Consider the following 19,647-nt stretch of genomic DNA (forward strand, 5'->3'; position numbering starts at 1 on the left):
TTGATCGACACTTTTAAAAAGATGTATCGCGCCTTCCGATAGGATCCGAGGCGAAAACCTTTTCTCGTGTCCCTCGTTCTCCCGTCGCCGTTCGCCGGAGCGCATTGTCGGACGCGAAACGTTCGTCCCCGCCATCTCACACGCGTTCATTGTTGAGACCGCGAACGCTCTCCCTCCGTGATGAACGGGAGCGACGACGACGATGACGGTTCGGTGGCAAGGGAGGGAGAACAGAACGAGGGAACCTGGGAGCTGGTGAGCGACGCGGAGGAGGCGGAAGGCGCCGCGGACGAAGACTGGAACCATGACGGTCAAGTGGACAGCAACGCAACTCTAAGGGATTCCACCGCATCGTCAGAACACAGCGATCCGTTCAGCAATCCCCAGCGGCGACGACGTCGGTTTTACAGAACCTTTGACGACGTCAGCGTGCAAGTGGCCCTCACCGAGCTCACCGAGCGAGTCAAAGGTTTCGTCTCGAATTCAGTCGTGCGAAGCAGACAGGCGACGGAACACGTGTCGCTGGAATTTCGCAACGCCACGAACGTGCAAATCAGGGTGATTTGGATGGATTACACGGGCGTTCCTCGACAAAGACACAGCCTCGACATCGACCCGGGACAAGTCCGGGTCACGTCGACGTACGAGGGCCACCCGTGGACGTCTTATACTCTGGACGGCACACGCACGCAGTTGCTGATGAACGGGAGTACCGTGCTCTGGCCTAGGAGGAGAGGCATGCACGCACACAAGTGCGTGATTACGGCTCCAACACTGGAAGATGATTCTTCGTCGCAGAGCCCCGAACCCGTGAGCCTGTCGTCATCGTCGTCGGAAACTTCGCAATCATATAACCCATACCTCAGTGATGCGGTCCTATTCAGTGCTGTGTTCTGCGTGTTGTTCTGCGTGGCCTTTTCATACCATCGCTTCGTCGCATGAAGATTTCCCTCGCATAGATGCTCAGCAGAGAGGTGGGCTACCCAAGCCGGTGCGTGTTCTTCGCGACTAGATAGTCTAATCCTTTGTTTGATCGAATCAATCGCCTAAGCCTCTCCCTCGCTGTGTTCCCCCTCGGCCTTGGCCTCGATACCGGCGGCGAGGTACTTCGCCATGATCTCCTCGTCCTCGTCACCGCTCCCTTCGCCATCCTCCACGTACTCTATTATCGGGTACATCGGATCCAGATCGAGCTTTATCGCCTGGTTGAGTATCGCGTGAAAACCGCTTCCGCTCGCTTTCGCGTCGAAATCAGCCGAGTTTGCAACCTTACCAACCGTGAACGCATCGTTCGCGGCAGCCTTACGCTTACACGTCTCGTCGTCCATATCCGTCGGTAGCGTCATGAGCTGCGCCTTGAGAAGGTTCGCGACGATCGATTCGTCCTCGTCGGAGTCGGTCGCGTCCGCGTCCGCCCCGCCGCGCTGTTCCAGTGGGATTCCCGTGGCGACGAATTCGAGCTCGGGCGACGTAGGGTGCGGCCCGTCGGGATCGTGCAGGCCGGGCATGGGATCCGCCCACCGATCGCCGTGCACCTCCGTGGTGCTCTCCAGCTCCACGTACGGATCGACGCCCCTCGGTTCGGTCCGCGGGGGTTGCTCGGGGCAGCCCTCGGGAGGCTCCGGTTCGGCCGAGTTGCTCTCGGGGTTCGACGGCGTCTCCTCGAGCTCGACGTCCTCGAGGCGTTCCGCCTCCATCTCCCTCCTCGTGAGCCGAGCCTTCCGTCCCTTGGACATCTTCGGGGCGATCGTCGGTTCGGGCGACGGCGTCGGCGCGTCCGTCGGAACATCCTCCGAGTCATCCGTCAAGACGGGCTCGTCGTCGTCGGGGGCTCGGTCACGCGAACGGACCCCCTTCTTCTCCTCGCGCTTCTTAGCCTTCTTCTCCTCGCGCTCAGCCCTCTTCGTCTCCTTCCTGGCCAGCTTCTCGAGTCGCCTGCGCTCCTTCTCCGTCAACTCGGGCTCGGGCGACGGGGTCTTGAGCTCAACCTCGGGCCCCTCGTCGTCGCTGGACTCCTCCGGCTTGACAACCGCGGGCTCCTTCGTCCTCTCCGCCTCCGCCTCCGCCTCGACGTCCGCGCCCGGTGATTCACCACCCGGTGACTCCCCCGGTGACTCACCGCCCGGTGACTCACCGCCCATTTCGCCGCCGTCGCCCGCCGCCGCAATCTCCGCGCGAAGCGCCCTCACCGCCGCCGCCAGCTCCGTGATCTGCCGCTGCTGCTCCCTCACCACCTCGTCCGCGACGCCGTAGTACCCCCGCTTGGCAACCAGGCTCGCCCTCGCGCTGGGAACGAAATACGCGGTCTCGTCGCCGCGTTGGACGGATGCTCGGAGGGACGCCTCCGCCGTCCGGCGAAGCGACGCCACGACCCGCGCGGTCGCCTCGTACCGCGTCGACGGCCGGATCTTCCCCAACCCCCGGCCTCCTTCCGGCGAAACCTGCGGCGGGGACGTCGCCTTCGCCTTCGCGTCCTTTCCCTTTCGGGGGGGATAGCGGTACTCGGTGAGCGGCGAAACCGAGCTCGGGGGCTTAGCGATGTCACTCGACGCCTCGAACGCGTCGTCGTCGTCGAGGTCGTCGTCGTCGTCGTCGAGGTCGTCGTCGTCGTCGTCGAGGTCGGGGACTATCGTCGCGTACCGCTGGTTCACGCGCGCCCCGGCCGCCTCCCCGCTCGTCGTCGACGATCGATTCAACGGGGAGACGAGACGGGGAGACGTCAAAGCCTCGGAATCATCATCCGGGACGGACACGAAGGGAGCCTCGCCGGCTTCACCCGGCGCGCATCGCACCCGCGCGACGAACCTCGAGAACGGCTTCGTCCCCGGAATTGTCACCACGTCGTACACGTTCGGTCTCCCCGGGTCGCACCGCGTCCCCGTGCGCGATGGAGGCGGGTACATCGCCAGTAAGAACGACGCGTCGGCGGCACCCCCCTCAGCACCCCCCTCGGCACCCCCCATCGTCGCCTTGCGTTTGAAACCGTCGTGCGCGGCGAATCGAAGCATCGCGGACCATACCCCGAGGTGCGCCGGGACTGCGGCGCCGGCGTACCACACGCCCACCACGGGGACCTCGAAGGCGCGCGGGTCCACGTCGGCGATGGGGACGAGGCGTTTGGCGGCGTCGAGGGTGAGGAAACCGCTGGCGCACTCGTCGACGTCGTGGCCGCCGGGTCGGCTCGTCGAGGCGATCCTCGCCAATCGGTTCTCAGCCTCCGCGTTCCATCGGCGCTGTAAACGCTCCAGGTCCCAAGCCAGGGGTACCGGCGCGACGCCGCGCGAGGTCTCGATCGGCGTGAGCCTGAACGTGACGTTCGGCAGCTGCATCGCGGCGGTGACCGCGAGGAGCTCGGCGGCGTCGTCGGCGGTACCCGGTACGCAGTCGTCGTCGTCGAATCCGTTTACGAGCGCCGCCGCCGCTTGCATGGGGAGCACCGCCGCCGGGCGCAACCGCACGCGCTTGGAGCACCTGGCGTAGAGCAGGTCGTCCGCGGAGCCGCCGCGCCACGCACACTCGTCGAGCCTCGCCGCGACGGCGTCTACGTTCCCATCATCCCCTTCCTTCTCCTTCTCCTCCTCCTCCTCGTCGTCGTCCGACGAACGTCCGACGCGTTCAATATGTTCAACTTGTTCAACGTCGTCGTCGTCTGAGTCTTCGCCGCCATTCTCTTCCATGACGGACGCCTCGATGACGACGGCGGACGGTTCGGTCGAATCCGCGCCGAATCCGTTCGACTCCCTCGGATCCCTCACCTTCTCGAGCGTGATGCACGTGGTCCGGGTGGCGGCCGCGTGGTCGTCGAACTCGACGTGCCGGGTGGACAGGACGCCGGCGAGGTGCGCCCTCCTGTAGAAGCGGAGCGACGACGACCGATCGTCGTCCTCGTCGCCCGACTCTTCCGCCGCGCCCTCGAGGGCTCGGAGGCGCCTGGCCTCGTTCGCCTCGGACGTGACCTCCGCGGCGATGCTCGCGAGTAGGATGGTAACGTCCGGGGTCAGCTTCAGGAGCGGGATGTGCTGCCTGGCGCCGACGTGTAAGGGCGGGCCGATCGGGTTCCGATCCCAGAGCTCGGACGCACCGACGGGGAAGTCGTACGGGCCTGCCGTTCCCGCCTGCGCCTTCGTCCGCGCGGCGTCCTCCGTCTGCTCGCGCGGGAGGAGGTGTGGGGCGCGGGATCTGATGAACTCCAACGCCTTGAACGTCGCCGGGTAGGCGTGCCTCAGGTCGTCGGCGACGGTAACGCGGGCTGCGCCCCTGAGCTCTTCGATCGCTTTCGCGTGCGTCGAGGGAGATCGGGGCACGGCGGGCTCCACGGCGGGTTTGAAGGCGCGCTCGCCGAAGTATATCGAAGGCTGCGACTGAGGCGGATACCCCATCCTCGGTCTCTCCGTCTCCGGGCGCCTCTCCATCGGGCAGGGCGTCGACCGCCCTCACCCTGTGCGAGGCGTTCAGATTTTGGCGGTCTTTTTCGTCCCGTCAGTTGACAATCGAAGCGGCGTGAGGCCCATTTCCTAATTCCCCATTTCTTACCTATGCACGCGTGTAAAGATCACTCAACATCCAACACAATATACAATTTATGGCACAAGTAAACAGTTAAGAACGCCAGTCTGCCAGTCAAATCCAACACGACTCTCGGCCATCTTATCCCATCCTCACACAGCCGGCGCACGCCTCCCAGGCCGCACCGACCCGCCCGGAAGCGTCGCGTTCGCTAGATCGCATCGTTCGGAATCGCTCGATGTCGACTCTCGGCCTCGCATCCGCCCACCGCGCGGCTCACGTCGCGCCACGAGGCGCCAACCTCGGGCGCCCATCGGCCGCCAAACGTCGCGCGCCCCCGCCGCTCTCCCAGCGCCGCCCTCGCGCGGTCGCCGTGGACGCGTCGGTGGACTCCCGCACGCAGGCCGACTTCGACGCGCTCTGGGCGTGGCTCGGGTCCGAGGGCGTCGACGTGAGCAAGGTATCCCCCGCGTTGGTCGACGCCGCTCCCGGAGGCCGGGGATGGGGCCTCGTCGCCGCGGAGGACATCGGCGGGGGCGACGCGGTGCTCGCGATCCCGCGATCGCTGTGGATGACCGTGGACACCGCGCTCGCGTCGCCGATCGGCGCGCACTGCGGCGACGAGGCTGGCTGGATCGCGGTCGCGCTCCAGCTCCTCCACGAAAGATCGATCGGCGAAAAGTCGAGGTGGGCCGCGTACGTAAACGCGCTGCCCGCACAGCTGGACGCGCCCCTGTTCTGGAGCGCGGAGGAGGTGGCGACGCTCACGGGGACCCAGCTGCTGGACGCCGCGGCGGGATACGACTCGTACGCGCGGGGCACGTGGGCGCGATTGAAAGAGTCGGCGTTTGACGCGAACCCGGACGTCTTCCCGAGCGACGCCTTCGACGAACCGAGCTTCCTGTGGGCGTTCGGCATCCTCCGCAGCCGGTGCCAGGCGCCGGTGGACCAGGGCGCCGACATCGCGCTCGTCCCGGGCCTGGACATGGCGAACCACAGCGGCTTGTCCTCGCAGACGTGGACGCTGAACAACGGCGGCGTCGCCGCGGTGTTTGGCGGGGGCAAAAGCGGCGGATCGATGCTCCTCCGCACCGAGAAGGGCGCCAAGGGCCTTCTCGCGAAGGGCGCGGAGGTGTTCATGAACTACGGCCAACGGAAGATCGATAACCAGCTCGCGCTCGATTACGGATTCACCGACGCCTTCGCGTCTAGGCCGGGCTACGTCTTGGGTCCGATCGCCATCCCCGAGTCGGATCCCAACGCGTTCGATAAGATGGACGTCCTGGAGGTTGCTGGGCTGCGAGAGGCGCCGTCGTTCGTGCTGAGGGCGTTCGAGGACCCGGAACCCGAGCTGAGGGTGTTCATGAGGCTGCTCAACCTGAAGGGGGAGGATGCGTTTTTGCTCGAGGCGATTTTCCGCCAGGAGGCGTGGGGCCTCATCTCCGAGCCCGTGTCGCGACTGAACGAGCAGGAGGCGTGCGGCACGATGATCAACGGGTGCGAGGAGGCGCTGCGTGGGTACGCGACGCGCGTGGAGGACGACAGGAGGGTCGCCGAGGACCCCGGCGTGGGTCACAGGCTTCGGCTCGCCGCTCGGGTGAGGATGGGGGAGAAGCAGGCGCTGGCGGATGCGTTGGGGTTCTTCTCGGGCGTCGAGGCCAGGCTTGACAGCATGGAGTACTACCAGGAGAGGCGCCTGAGGTCGCTGAATCTGCTGGACAAGGACGGCAACAGCACCTACGACCCTTTCCAGGATACCATGGCGTGAGAAGACCTTCGAAGTAGGTAACCTGTAGTGGAAAGCTGTGATGCGCGTGAGGAAAAAACATCGTTGTTCTGGAAACGCGCAAACACCCGATTTTTTTAAATCCATCTTATCCCTCGCGGCCCTCGCCAGTACGCGGCGCGCTTGGTTCCCACCCCTATCGCGCGCCATGACAAACACCGCCGCCAAACCCGTGTGCTCCAACTGCGGTAAGACCCCGCCCAAGCTCATGAAGTGCTCGGCCTGCAAGGACAACCGCAACTGCGTCCGCTACTGCGACCGCAAGTGCCAGAAGAAACACTACAAGGAACACAAGGAGGACTGCCGACTGTGCGTCACGAAGCTGCAGGCCGACGACGCGTACGCCGCCTACGGGCGCGAGTACGCCGCGTCGGATCGAGCGCAGCGCGAGGCCAATTTCAGGAAGCACCTCGAACACCTGGCGATCGCGAACGAGTACGCGACCAAGGCGCTGTCGCGTTACGAAAGTCTCGGCACGAGGTCCGCCGGGATCCGGCTCGAGCTCACCGCGAACATCGCGCTGGGCCTCGCGGCTCACAACCGCTTCGACGAGGCCAACGAGATGATCCAACGCGGCTTCGACGCGCTCGCCGTCGCCAAGGCCGAGGACGTGTCCGTGGAGGTCTACTGGACCCACATGGGCAAGACCATCAGCGGCGAAGGCGGCGGCTGCGTGAGGGACAAGACCACGGGCGCGACGAGGGTCACGCGGGAGGGGTGGGACAGGATGACGAGCGCGTGCGAGGCGTACCTGTGGACGATCAAGAACCAGGTCTTGCTGCAGCAGTGCAGGGACGGGTCGTTGACGCTGCCCTGCGGCGTGTGCCTGGAGACGATGACCGAGTGCAAGAAAGTCGACGATCCAAAGTTTGAGCGACACGAGGTCTTACCGTGCAAGCACATGGCGCACGTCGGGTGCCTGCCCGTTGGGTACGAGCGTGCCTGGCCGCCCGGGTACCTCGCCCCGGGCAAGCCCACGGACATCGGCCTGTGCAGGTACTGCGCCGTCGTCGGCCAGCCGCACTGCGCCGTGCGGGAGAACGCCAAAGCCTCCACCACGTGGGAGACTTTCGAGGAGGTCGACGCGCGGCGGGAGCGAGAGGCGGCGACGTTCGAACGCGAGAGGGTCCAGCGGAAGGTTGTCAAGGCGCTGGGCGTCGACCCGTACGAGCTCGTGGAGGAGATGATGGATCAGTGCGGGGTGGACGACGGGCATGCGCCCGACGTGGCGAAGATGGCGAGGCTGGCGGGGCGGGTGCGGGATAAGATGGCTACGCTGCCCCCGGAGGAGCATCGCAAGGTGGTCAAGTTGATGCAGAAGCACATGCGCGCGATCGAGGCGGAGGGCGGGTTTGACGCCGAGCACACGGATCGGATGAGGACCGCGGTGAGGGAAGGGAGACTCGAGGACGCGTTCAGGGAAGAGGCCCGGAAGCATCTTGAGTCTAGAAACGTTTAATTAACGCCAAATACGCCAAGTCGTAACCTTTACGCCGTACAAAAGATATTTTGCACCACTGAGATTCTCTCTCTCGTGCCAACCAAGCCGGTTGTTTTGGCGGGGCGGTTTCAAAGGCCGGGAGCGCCTCCTGTGGCGCGAGCACGCGGGGTTTGAACCGAGGGAACCCCCGGACGGAGCGCGGGGGTTCATTCTAAGCCGGCGCGTCGCGCGAACCCGGGGAGGGGCGGCGGACGCCGGGCGGTTGGTGCCGGTCGGTTGACGTGTGAGAAGCCGATTTCGGATTCGACACGCGGACAGTTGGGCGAGTCTTTTGTTAGCGCGTGATCCGAACTTCGGGGGCGGGACGATGAGCGCGCTGGTGCCCCGCGGGTCCGCCGGCGTCGCGCCCGCGCCCGCGGAGGTCGTGTTCGAGTCCGCACCGCGCGCGGGCCTCGAATCCGGCGACATCGTCGCGCTCCTCGCGGGCCACGACGATGAGATCGGAGCCGCGCGCCCGTACGCGGTCTCCCAGGAGGACGCCGAGGAGGGCCACGGCCCGCTCTACCGCTTCGTCGTCGACTCCGAATCCGGCCGGAACGCGAACATCGTCGGGCTGCAGAAGCAGTGGCCGCACGCGCACCTCGAGGTGTGTCGCAGGGACGACTTCTGGGGCTTCAGAGCACCCATGGCGGAGGATCGGATGCTGCAGGCCACCAGGCGGGGCGCGCAGCGACTGCGGTTCGCGTCGGAGCACATGGGCACGTGGGAGGAGTGGATCATGGACGCCCGGTCCGAAACCCTCGCCGAGCCGTGGATGACCCGCCGGATCATCCTGCGGCACAGGCGCTTGGACAGGTTCGAGCTGCGGGTGACGGCGGTGAGGATCGGGTCGTCGAGGGCGACTTCTTCGCCGGCAGCTGCGCCATCGGCGGCGACGCCCCGCCGAACCCATCGACACGGGGAGGACATCGACGGGGACGACGACGACGACGAGTTCTTCTCCCCGGGGGCGGGCCCGGGCGGCACCAGCGATGATTCCTCCCTGGCGCTGGCGGGTCGCGAGTACTCGTCTCGGCCGCCGCCGATTGCCGCGAGGCGCGCCACTCGATATCGCAACGACATGTATCAGACGGAGACTCCCGGCGCGACTCCCGGCGGGGGGGGTCCGAGGGGTTCGGGCCGTGAAGGCGGCGGCGACGCGGTCAAGGAGCACACGTCCGTGCTTCACGCCATGTCCGGCGTGATGGCCAAGGAGTTCACGGTGGCGCTGCAGCGGGAGATCCAAGCTCGCGCGGCGGTGGAGTCGGAGGTTTCCGATTTGCACCGAGCCTCGGGGGAGTTACGCGAATGGGCGCTGAAAGAGCTGGACAGGCTTCGAACCTACGCCCAGACGCAGGTGAACGAGCTCGTCGCGGAGTGCACGAAGCGCAGGGACGAGGCGAACGCGTACAAGTCGCGGATGGAAGAGCACGCCGAGTCTAGCAAGATGCTCGATCGCGCGCTGACCAACGCCTTCGCCCGCCGGCGTACACGGAGCCTACAGACGCGGGGCTTGCACGCCCTCAAGCAGCACGCGACGCAACTCACGCGACGCCGGCGGCTGTACACGCGCGTGGGGTCCAGGATCGCCAAACGGTCGATGGCTCGCGCCTTTGACCAGTGGTTTGCTCGGACGGCGGAGGCGGCGGCGCTTCGAACTCGGATGACCCGATTCGCGACGAGGTGGCGTAACTCCGCCGCCGCCGCCGCCTTTCGCACCTGGCGCATCGCGCAGCGCAAGTCCGCGATGCGCTCGTACGCCGCCAGCACGATGGCGTCCAAGGCGAGGCTCCGGTGCGTCGGTCCCGCGCTGCGGCGCTGGGCGGCGACGACGAAGGAAGTTCGCGGCGTGTCCCGGAACTTTCGCAAATTTACCGAGAGCAAGGCGCGGAGGGACACTGCCGCGGTGGTTCGCGAGTGGTTCGACGTCGCACAGGACGCGCGGCTTCGCCGTCGGCAGGGCGCGCGTGTCGCGGCGCGGCTGGTATCGAAGCGCGAGCGGGATCTTCTCCGCGGCGTCTTTTCCGAGTGGTTCGATTTCGCCGGAAACAATAGACGGGTCCGGAGGCTCGTCTCCCGATCCGCCGCGCGGGTGGGACGGAAGATCTTCGCCGCCTCGTTCGTTCGCTGGCGTGATCACACCAAGGAGACGCGTTCGCGCCGACGCCTCGTCGCGAGGATGTTTGCTCGCGGCGCGTTTAAGATTTCCGAGATGGCGTTTCTGGCGTGGCGGTCGCTCGCCAGGGCTCGAGCCGACGCGCGTGCGCTGGCCATGACCCGCGTCGCCTCTCGCCTGCGCAACTTCCAGACGCACCGTTCATTCAACGCGTGGTCCTCCGCGGTCGCCGAGCGGCGGCGGCTGAGGGTGGCGGCGAGGCGGGTCGTATCCCGCGTGGGCGCGTACGGCGCGGCGAGGGCGTTCAAAACGTGGGCCGAGCGATGGGCCGAGGGTAAGAGGGCTCGGGTCATCGTCGCGAGGCTGGTGGCGAGGATGTCCAGGCGCGTCGCGGATGGGGCGTTCCGGGGCTGGCGCCACGGCGTGAGCGAGCGGCGGCGTTTGACGCGGCTGACGACGAACGTGGTGCGTCGCATGGCGAACCGCCAAATCGCGGAGGCTTTTTACGGCTGGGCGAACAAGGCGGAGGCGGCGCTTCTCCTTCGGCGGCTCGAGGCCAAGGCGGCGTCGCACCGGTCAATTCGTTTAACGCGGGACTCGTTCAACTCGTGGTTAGAGACGCACAATGAGGAGAGGCGGAGGCGGTACCTGATGACGAAGGTGACGGCTCGATTCGTCCTTCGCGTCACCGCTCCGGCGTTTGATCGATGGGTGCAGTGGACCGACTCGATCAAACGCCAGCGAAGGCTCATCCTGCGCGTCGCGGACAGGTGGCGTAAGTCGTACCTCGTCTTCGCGTTCGAGGGGTGGGTGGAGTCGCACGCGGAGATTTGTCGACGCAAGAACGTCGTCGCCGTCGCGATGGAACGCGCAAACTCGGCGAGCGCCCGCGCGGCGTTTACTCGCTGGCTCGAACAGACGGCGGAGCTCCGACGACAAAGAGCGCTCCTCGCCAGGGTGGCGCGGAGGTGGCGCGACAGGCTCGTCGTCTCCGCGTTCGTGACGTGGCGGGAGAACGCGGCGGACGCGCGGGTAAAGCGGGCGAGCGTTACGCGCGTGACGTCGAGGTGGCGGCGTCGTTTCGTCGCGTCCGCGATGGACGGGTGGCGCGACTGGGCGTACGAGCGAAGACGTCAAAGAGCGCTCGTGAAAAAAGTCGTTCAAAGATGGCATCGCCGGCACCTCGCGCGCGCGTTCGACCGCTGGTTCGACTGGTGCCACGACATGCGACGCGCGACGCAGGCGGTGGAGCGCGTGGCGGTACGGTGGCGGAACGCGGTGCTCGCGCGCGCGTGGAACCGGTGGGCGTTCATCGCCCCGGATCTCGCACGACGACGGGCGCTCGTCGCCAAAGTCGCGAGGAGGTGGCGCGACGGGCTCGTTTTTTCCGCGCTCGTCGCGTGGCGGACGAACGCGGCGGAGCGACGACGCCACCGACACCTCCTGGCGCGGGTCGCCGGCCGGTGGCGCCGACGCGTCGTTGGTTCCGCGTTCGACGGTTGGTTCGAGGAGGCGCGAGCGCGAGCGAACGCTCGATCGACGGCGGAGAAGATCGCGACGCGCTGGCGGCGAACGGCGACGGCGCGTGCGTTCGATAAGTGGCGCGCCGAGCGCGCCTTCGCGGCGTCCACGCGCGGCATGCTCGCGCGCCGGGCGGCGATGGGCTTCGCGAAGCGGGCGATGGCTGCGGGGTTCGTTCGTTGGGCGAAGGCGGCGGCGGAGCGGGTCGCTTTAAAGCGGAGACTTTCGAAGGTGGTAGCGAGGATGGCGACCGCGACGTGCCGGCGCGCGTGGGAGGGATGGATCGATCGGATCGAGCGCAGGGCCAACGCGTTGGCGTCGCTCGAGGCGGCGATCGCGCGGTGGACGCGTCGCGCGTTGGTGGCGTCGTTCCGCGCGTGGCGATCGCGTTGCGGCGAGTTGCGAGTCGCTCGATCGGCGGTGATCAAGGCGCTCGGCGCGTGGCGATCCAGGGCGCTCTTCCGGTGCTTCCGACGATGGACCGAGTTCGTCGCGCAGCGCGCCGCGCTGGTGACGATGCTCGATCGGATCGCGGCGAGGTGGACGCGGCGGCACGTCGCGGAGGCGTTCGACCGATGGGACGAGGCGGCTGCGGAGCGTCGACGACTTCGCCGGCTGCTCGCAAGGGTTCGCGCCAAGATGGTTCAAAATCTTTCATCTCGCGCGTTCGCCGCGTGGCTCTCGGACGCGCGTCGGTGCGCAACCGCGCGAACGATCCTGGCGCGCGTCACCAACCGGCACCTCGCGCGAGCGTGGGGGACGTGGCTGGCGGCGGTGGACGGCGCGAGGCGCGCGCAGTTGTCCGCCGCGCGGGGCACGGCGATGGCGCAGAGGCTGTCGCTTCGTCTTCGCGCCAAGGCGTTCCGGGAGTGGCGCGCGGCGCACCAGTGGGGTGATTTCGTCAATCGGCTCGCCCACCGCAACCGCGAGCGCATGACTGTCAAGAACCTCCGCGGGTACATTCGCAGGTGGATCGAGGTTGTGGACGAGAAGAAGGAGAGCGTGGACGAGCTGCGGCGGTGCCTCGTTCGTAAGCGCGTGGCGCAGCGGTGGTTCCTCCGGTGGTACTGGGACGCCTTCGACTCGGACATACAGAGCGCGCTCGCGAACATACTGGGCAGCACGGAGAGCGCGATGGAGGATGCCTTTTCACCGCCGCCCTCCGCCATACGCGGCGTGCGGCCGCTGCCGCGCGACAGTGACTTTAGCGACGACGCCGAGGACGCTTACATGTCCGGCGCGACCGGCACGATTACCGACTCTCAGCGGGACGAGGACTACTCCGACTCTCCGCTCTCCGACGACTCCCCCGACGCCCTGGGCGCCGCCGCGGAGAGGCTGTTCGCGCGCGGGCAACGGATCAGCATCGGCAAGGATAAGGACGTGAGGATGGCGCGGGAGATGCTCGGGAGCGGCGGGGGCGCCAGGGCTCGCAGGGACGCCGGCCTCATCCCAGCCGACGAGGACAGCTCGGGGGACGAGGTGGACACAGCTGGGGTCGAGGCGGCGGGTGGGGTGGACACTCGGCCGGAGGAGGTTCGACCGGGGCTGGAGTCGTTCAGCTCCAAGTACGACCGGGTCATGAAGGGCGAGAGGTGATTGAGAGGAGGGACGAGGAGGCTCGGCGCCGACGTTTATTTGTTTCGAAGATTTCGCCGCGAGGGCTGTTCTGACGCGTTGCGACATAATACCATACGACGATTGACGATATTCACGGGTACAGGAACATCCCCTTGATCCCCTCCGGATCCGACACGAACCCGAGCGACCTGTAGAAGGGCACCACCTTGTTGTCGGCGAACAGCGTGATGTTCCCGATGTCTCTCGCCAGCAGGGTCCGAACCATCTGCTCCACCAGCGCCTTCCCGAGCCCCTGCCCCTGGAACTCGGTGTCCACCACCACGTCCCAGATGGTGGCGTTGAAGGCGTGGTCGCTCGTGGCCCTGGCGAGGCCCACGAGCCTGCGGCTGGTGCCCTCGGGCGTGGACGCGTCCGCGTAGGACACCCCGGGCATGCCTCCACCGCCTCCTCCTCCTAATCCTAATCCTCCCGATCCGCCCGTCTCTGCGATCTCGAGGTGAAGGGACGCGACGCAGAAGGAGTTCTCGAGCGCCGCCTGCACCTTGCTCACCGGCCGCCTCGGCCATCCCACGTCATCACACAGCTTCTCGAGCTCGTACACGTCCACCGGCGCCGTGGTGCTGTACACGATGCGCGCGGTGGTTCCGTCCGGACGCGTCGTCTCCACGAGCACGACGTCCTCCTCCCGATCGCGCGCGCGCCCTCCCGATGCGCCCTCGCTCGAGTCGCCGTCGCGGGAGGACGCGCGGGGGTTAACCTCCCGCCGGCCGACGTCGGGAGCTCGTCGGCCACGGCGCGCGGCGCGCGAGGGTCGCGCCGAGCCGCGCCGCGCATCCCCGAGCCGCGCCGCGACGACGCGACGAGCGGATCCGCCCTTGCCCGTCTTCGACCGCGGCGAGTCGGGGCGTCGCCCGTTGAAGGAGGCGACGATCGCGGCGACCGCGGCCGACGCGGGCATCGCGAACGAGCTCATCTCTCTCCCTCTCTTCTACTCTCCTACTCTCCCTCTCTCTGTCTTTCTCCGCCTGGAAAGACCCGCGACACAGCTGTGCAGCCGTCGGGTGCGTGCGTCTCGGTTTCTGGGCACGATCTCGAGGGATGCCGGTCACACCTCCGGGCGCCGCGGGAACATGCACGGCAGGAGGAGGCAGACCCCGGAGGAGGCGGCCGCCAGGCGCGAGGCCTCCTTGCCTCGCGTCAAGGCCCTCCGCGCGCTCCAGGCGGACGTGGTGAGGCGGCGCAGGGACCGCGTGCACACCGCGGAGAGCATGGCGGTCGCCGGACGGCTGCTGGAGATCAACCCCGACGTGGCGGTCGCGTGGAACTTTCGCAGGGAGTGCATCCGGTCGCCGGGGAGCACGGGCCGGGACGATGCGAACACCGACGTCGCATCGTCGGTCGCGGCGAGGGAGGGACGCGCGGGGGTGGCTTCGGCGGGCGACGACGCGGCCGCCGGATCCCCGCCCGACGACGCAGAGGCGACCACGGCCGATCCCACCCGCCCAGCCTCGTACGTGCCTCCCCTCGAGGACGAGCTCGCGCTCACCGAGAAGACCCTGCGCAAGAACCCGAAGGGGTACGGGTCCTGGCACCACCGGCGATGGACCGTGGAGAGGCTCGCCGCGACCGACGCAAAGGAGGCGACGTTGCGACGCGAGATGGCTCTGATCTCTCAGATGCTCGATGTCGACGACCGCAACTTCCACTGCTGGAACTACAGGCGCTTCGTCGTCTCGTTGATGGACGGGGGCAGGGCGATCGACGAGGCGGAGCTGGAGTACACCACGCGAAAGATCGAGCTCAACTTCAGCAACTACAGCGCGTGGCACTCGCGGACGAAGGTGCTCCCGAAAGTCTCGGACCTGTCCAAGGAGGCGCTGGATCGAGAGTACGAGCTGGTGCAGCAGGCGTTCTTCACGGAACCGGAGGACCAGAGCGGGTGGATATACCACAGGTGGCTCACCGCGCAGACGCTCATGGGCGCGCGGGACGGCGACGGGGACGATGCGGCCGCGATGGAGACGCTGCGGCGGGAGGCGGGTCTGTGCCGCGAGCTGAGCGAGATGGAGCCGTCGAGTAAGTGGCCGGTGGTGACGCGTGCGAGGCTGGTGCGGGCGACCGGGACGGAGAGCGGGCGGATCGAGGCGGGGACGGAGTTCGCGCGGCTGGCGAGTCTGGATCCGATGCGCGTCGGGTACTACTGCGACTGCTGCGCGCGGCGGTGAGGAGGGGAGGGGAGGACAGCGCCGCGGGTGTTTAGGAAGATTTTCTCTGTAGATATTTCCGATTCACCCACAACTCTAGACACACGTGGCTACGTCCTGTGCATCCGCGGCGATGAACCCGCAAACTCTCCCGCGCCAAAGTCACAAAATGATATTACCTCTCGCTCTAAAGTAAGTTCGTCTCGACGTCCGTGACGGTCGGGGCGCTTACTTCGCGAGCTGGGCGTACCAGAGACCGGTGATCTTCACGTCCTTGGGAGCCTTGGAGCCGAGGTCGGTGTCGGAGGGCTGGATGGACTCGAACACACCCGCAATCTCTCCGGTGACCTCGTCGTACTTGGCCACGTTGAACACGGCGGAGCCCTTGAGGGCGGCGACGTTCTTGTTGTTCTCCTTGAGGAGCTCGTCGGCGTCGGACTTGGCGGGGAGGGCGACGGCGTTGTCGTAACCGGTGGAACCGCCGCGGCCCTTGGGGTCGAGGAAGGAGGAGCCGCGGTAGGAGGGCACGACAAAGTCACCGCCGAACTGGGAGGTGTTACCCTTGCCGGTGAACTCCTTGAGGGTGAAGAGGAAGGGGACGCGCTCGCCGCCGGGAAGCTGGACGGTGACGGGGGCGTAGTCCAGGCCGTCGCGCTCCTGCACGGCGACGGAGCCGTCGGAGCCAACCTTGAACGAGCCGGTCATGCCGTCGAGGGTGTAGGTGAGGCGGGTCATGAGCTTGGTCTTGACAAACTCGGACTCGCCAGCCTTGAAGGCGGACTCCTCCTTGACGGTGAAGGAGGTGGGCTCCATGCAGAACTTCTCGAGGGCGTAGTCGCCGCCCTTGATGGACGAGCCGGAGCCGCCCGTCTCAACCACGGGGCAGGTGTTGGCGAGGCCGGTGCCCTTGACCTGGAGGTAGGTGAGGCCCTGGAGCTCGTCGTAGGTCACGGCCTGGGCGGACTGCGGGAGGAAGAAGAGGGGGTTGAGGGGGGGATGCGAGGTTAGTTATAAAGGGTCGTCTCGCGGCGGGCGTTGTTGGTTTTGGGAAATTCGTGCCCACGGGTCGCGCCAGGCGTGGGACGCGTGTCGTCAAAAAAAAGCCGAGAGCCGGGGTGCTGGCGGGGCCCGAATCGGCGGACGCGACGCGCGAACGGCGGCCGTGCCGCGCGCGGAGACGCGCGTTGGTTCGATCGCGGTCGCCCGACGCCGGCTCCGGTGTTTGGCGCGCCCGCCGCGCCCCGGCGGGCGTGGATACGGTTGCACGCATCGCGGGAATGATTATATCGCTGGGAAATAACGTACCCCGGCAGCGAGAGTGAGCGCGGCGAGGCCGGAGAGGGCGGCCTTGCCGGCCTTCTCAACCTTCTCGACGAAAGCGGGCTTGGCGGCGGAGCACTTGACCGCGGTGCTGTTGCGAACGGGGTGAACGGGGTTGGAATCGTCAGTCGCGCGTCTCGCGCGGAGGGATAGGGCGGGCGGTTGCTGAGACCCAATCGGGAGAACCCGCTGGCACTGACGAAGATCGGTGCGCTGCCGGAGCGGTCGTCGCGACGCGTCCGCGCGGCCGAAAACCTCCCGGCGAACCCGTCGAACCTCGCGAGGAAGACGTCGCGGTAGTCGGTGACCGCGCGCGCGCGCGAACACGCGCTCGCGCGGTCGCGCAGCGCGCCGGACACGCTCCCTATCTACCCCGGGGATGCACCGGGTGGCGAAATCTTACTCGCTAGATTTCTCCACCCTAAAGAAAGCGGGACGGGGTTTGGTCGCCGGAAAACGCGCGGGCACGCACCGCTTGGAGGCGCGCACGGTCTTGGCCTTGGCGACCGCGGAGAGGGACATGGAGGCGGAGATGGCAGCCATCTTGAACTTTCGTGGAACGGTGAAAGCGGTTGGGTGTGTGCGGTGATGGCGAAGCGGGTGGGCCGATCGCGCAGCTAAGAACAAAGCGCGAACTCAGTCTTGCCAATCAGCCGGCCCAATCAGCTGGCTAACAAAATCGCTGTTGTGGATTCTGACCAATCACGTGCCGGCGTGTCGAGGGGTGGCACGATAATCGCTTCCTGCTGGAAAAATCGGGATTCTGAAGAGATCGCCCGCGCAACCCAGGAATTGATGGGAAGTGTCGCCCGTATCATTTATGGCGCGCGGCGCGTATAAATCCACTCCGAGGGGGCGGCGTGAAACACGCCTCGAGAGAATGTCGGCGGTGGGGCGCTCCATTTGCGGAGGGCGAGTGCGCTGCCCGCCCGTAGGTGAGAGAGGTTTCGAGGGACTCGAGTGACTTGACACGAACCTCGACGACGAGATGATCCGCCGCACCAACCGCCTGCGTAGGGAGTTCATCTACCGCAAGTCGCTGGAAGGGAAGGAGCGCGAGCTCTACGAGAAGAAGCGCAAGATTCGCCAGTGCCTCGAGGAGGGCAAGGCGATTCCGAACGAGTTGAGGAACAGCGAGGCCGAGCTTCGCAAGGAGCTGGCGCTGGAAGACGTGGAGACAGCGACGAACGGCGCGGTGGCGGACGACGAGTACAAGAACGCGAACCTCAGGGACCCCAAGGTGCTCGTCACCACCTCGCGCGATCCCTCCAGCAGGCTCACGCAGTTCGTGAAGGAGGTCAAGCTGCTCATGCCCACCGCTCAGAGGATCAATCGCGGCGCGCAGGTGCTCCCCGACCTGGTGGAGCTCTGCCGCAGCAACGACTTCACCGACCTCGTCGTGGTGCACGAGCACAGGGGCGAACCCGACGGCATGGTCATATCGCACATGCCCTTCGGCCCGACGGCGTACTTTGGCATCTCCAGCACGGTGATGAGGCACGACATCAAGGACGAGGACATCGGCACGGTGTCCGAGGCCAACCCGCACTTGATCCTGGAGAACTTCACGACCGCGCTCGGTAAGCGGACGGCGAACATCTTGAAGCACCTGTTCGCGCCGCCCAAGGGGAAGAGCAAGCGGGTCATCACCTTCGCGAACAACGCGGATTGGATCTCGCTCAGGCACCACACGTACGAGATGCCGAAGGGTCCGAAGAGCGTCCAGCTCACGGAGGTTGGACCGAGGTTCGAGATGAAACTGTACCAGATCAAGCTCGGGACGATCGACGCGGAGGACGCGGACGTGGAGTGGGCGCTGAGGCCGTTCATGCGGTCGGCGAAGAAGAAGCGGCTGTGAGAGAAGAAAACTCGCGTTATCAGAGAGCTCTCGTCAAAAGCCGCCGCCGTAGCTCACCACCTTTAGCATCCCCCGCCCGTAGTCCCGGCTGCGCGACGCGCGCGCTTGTAAACGAATCGATACGTTAGCGAATCTTTCAACGGGAGTTCCTAGTTGAACGCTATTCAATGGCTACCATAAATGCAGGAGAGGATGAGTGACGAAAGCCAGCGCCAGTAGTCAGCGGAGTCAGCCTACGCGGATCCCTCGTTCATGTAACACTCGTCCAGCCCATCCACGCTGCCGCCCGTCTGCAGCTCCACCGGTATGTGATCCACCTGGTTGAACCGGAGCATGCCCGCGATGTTTCCCTCCGGCGCGACGAGGAGTTCGAACGCGTGGACGCCCGCGTTGTTGGTGCAGAACATGGCGCTTTGCTTTCCAACCGACATTCGCGCGCCCGCGAGTTGCTTGCAGAGGATGTCGATGAACATGCCGTGCACCACGATGCACACGGCGCCGTCTCGAGGTTCGGACGCCTCCGCCAGCTCCCACAGCCACTTCACCACGCCGGCGATCCTCTCCTGCGCCTGTGCGTGTCATCGGGGCGAACGCGGTTGGTGGGGCGGGTGGTCAGCGCGACGTCGGGTTGCCTACAGGGTTTAGTTTTGCGGTGGGGGAAAGGAATACGAGATGTGTCGCGCGACGGCGGGCGTTTCGGTGGATGCGCGCACCTCCTCGACGGTCTCCACCCCCCTGCTCTCCTTCCACCACCCCTTATCCAGCTCCGCGGGCACCACGCACCCCGGAAACTCTCGTTCGAGCTGCTCCGTCCCCATCCCGGGCCTCCCCTTCACCGCTCCGTCCGCGCTCCCCTCGAAGCACCCGCCGTGCTCGAAGATGTCCCCCCGGACGGTGATGTCCAGGCCCAGCTCCCTGGCTATCGGGGCGGAGGTCAGCATGCACCGGCGCATGGGCGACGAGTACAAACGTCCGATGCGGTTCTCCACCGCGCACCTCTCGGCGCCTGCGCCGTACTCCTCCTTGAGGAATCGCGCGACGCACTCGGCTTGCTTGAATCCCACCTCCGTGAGGGAGGGGTCGCTGTCGCGGTCGGGGTTCATCAGCGAGGGGTGCGCGAGCGCGTTGTTAGCGCTCTGCGCGTGGCGGACGACGTACAGCCGCATGGCGCGGGGTGAAAATCGGAGAGCACCCAGACGACGGGTGGTCCGCGTGGGGGTCTGATCGCCATCGTTCGAAGAGGAAAGAACCCTCTCGCCAGACGTCGAGGCAACC

At 66.5% G+C, this 19,647-nt stretch overlaps 9 protein-coding genes across 9 annotated transcripts; 5 read left to right on the forward strand and 4 right to left on the reverse strand.

Annotated features, from left to right (window-relative positions):
* Positions 1 to 259: 259 nt before the first annotated feature.
* Positions 260 to 4,412, reverse strand: MICPUN_63741 (predicted protein; the record flags this gene model as incomplete). The annotated part of the gene is made up of 1 exon (XM_002505761.1): positions 260 to 4,412. One exon carries the CDS (start codon positions 4,410 to 4,412, stop codon positions 1,047 to 1,049), a length of 3,366 nt encoding a protein of 1,121 aa, XP_002505807.1. The 3' UTR covers positions 260 to 1,046.
* A 332-nt stretch (positions 4,413 to 4,744) lies between these two features.
* On the forward strand, positions 4,745 to 6,274 carry MICPUN_63742 (set domain protein; the record flags this gene model as incomplete). The annotated part of the gene is made up of 1 exon (XM_002505527.1): positions 4,745 to 6,274. The coding sequence occupies one exon, from the start codon at positions 4,745 to 4,747 to the stop codon at positions 6,272 to 6,274; it is 1,530 nt and encodes a 509-aa protein (XP_002505573.1).
* Positions 6,275 to 6,440: 166 nt separating this feature from the next.
* Positions 6,441 to 7,751, forward strand: MICPUN_63743 (predicted protein; the record flags this gene model as incomplete). The annotated part of the gene is made up of 1 exon (XM_002505528.1): positions 6,441 to 7,751. One exon carries the CDS (start codon positions 6,441 to 6,443, stop codon positions 7,749 to 7,751), a length of 1,311 nt encoding a protein of 436 aa, XP_002505574.1.
* Positions 7,752 to 8,100: 349 nt separating this feature from the next.
* MICPUN_63744 (predicted protein) lies at positions 8,101 to 13,008 on the forward strand (the record flags this gene model as incomplete). The annotated part of the gene is made up of 1 exon (XM_002505529.1): positions 8,101 to 13,008. The coding sequence occupies one exon, from the start codon at positions 8,101 to 8,103 to the stop codon at positions 13,006 to 13,008; it is 4,908 nt and encodes a 1,635-aa protein (XP_002505575.1).
* Positions 13,009 to 13,120: 112 nt separating this feature from the next.
* Positions 13,121 to 13,672, reverse strand: MICPUN_72029 (predicted protein; the record flags this gene model as incomplete). The annotated part of the gene is made up of 1 exon (XM_002505762.1): positions 13,121 to 13,672. A coding segment is annotated over one exon (552 nt), but the record flags the coding sequence as incomplete, so codon positions are not given.
* Positions 13,673 to 14,120: 448 nt separating this feature from the next.
* On the forward strand, positions 14,121 to 15,215 carry MICPUN_63746 (predicted protein; the record flags this gene model as incomplete). The annotated part of the gene is made up of 1 exon (XM_002505530.1): positions 14,121 to 15,215. One exon carries the CDS (start codon positions 14,121 to 14,123, stop codon positions 15,213 to 15,215), a length of 1,095 nt encoding a protein of 364 aa, XP_002505576.1.
* Positions 15,216 to 15,244: 29 nt separating this feature from the next.
* Positions 15,245 to 17,114, reverse strand: PSBO (photosystem II manganese-stabilizing polypeptide). The gene is made up of 3 exons (XM_002505763.1): positions 16,987 to 17,114; positions 16,500 to 16,605; positions 15,245 to 16,157 (listed from the first exon to the last, which is right to left on the reverse strand). The coding sequence occupies exons 1-3, from the start codon at positions 17,055 to 17,057 to the stop codon at positions 15,423 to 15,425; spliced, it is 912 nt and encodes a 303-aa protein (XP_002505809.1). The 5' UTR covers positions 17,058 to 17,114; the 3' UTR covers positions 15,245 to 15,422.
* Positions 17,115 to 17,502: 388 nt separating this feature from the next.
* MICPUN_87683 (predicted protein) lies at positions 17,503 to 18,372 on the forward strand (the record flags this gene model as incomplete). The annotated part of the gene is made up of 1 exon (XM_002505531.1): positions 17,503 to 18,372. The coding sequence occupies one exon, from the start codon at positions 17,503 to 17,505 to the stop codon at positions 18,370 to 18,372; it is 870 nt and encodes a 289-aa protein (XP_002505577.1).
* Positions 18,373 to 18,485: 113 nt separating this feature from the next.
* On the reverse strand, positions 18,486 to 19,538 carry MICPUN_106442 (predicted protein; the record flags this gene model as incomplete). The annotated part of the gene is made up of 2 exons (XM_002505764.1): positions 18,486 to 18,941; positions 19,086 to 19,538. 2 exons carry the CDS (start codon positions 19,536 to 19,538, stop codon positions 18,606 to 18,608), a joined length of 789 nt encoding a protein of 262 aa, XP_002505810.1. The 3' UTR covers positions 18,486 to 18,605.
* Positions 19,539 to 19,647: the final 109 nt, after the last annotated feature.

This window comes from Micromonas commoda, chromosome 13, assembly GCF_000090985.2.
Source record: "Micromonas commoda chromosome 13, complete sequence".
Lineage (NCBI taxonomy): Eukaryota > Viridiplantae > Chlorophyta > Mamiellophyceae > Mamiellales > Mamiellaceae > Micromonas > Micromonas commoda.

Excerpts from the sequence above, each read along its gene's own strand:
- PSBO (XM_002505763.1), bottom strand. The coding sequence starts at position 17,057 with ATGGCTGCCATCTCCGCCTCCATGTCCCTCTCCGCGGTCGCCAAGGCC. Across the intron at positions 16,606-16,986 it reads ACCGTGCGCGCCTCCAAGCG|CACCGCGGTCAAGTGCTCCG; the intron begins GTGCGTGCCCGC and ends CGTTCGCAACAG. Across the intron at positions 16,158-16,499 it reads CGCTCACTCTCGCTGCCGGG|TCCGCCCAGGCCGTGACCTA; the intron begins GTACGTTATTTC and ends TTCCTCCCGCAG.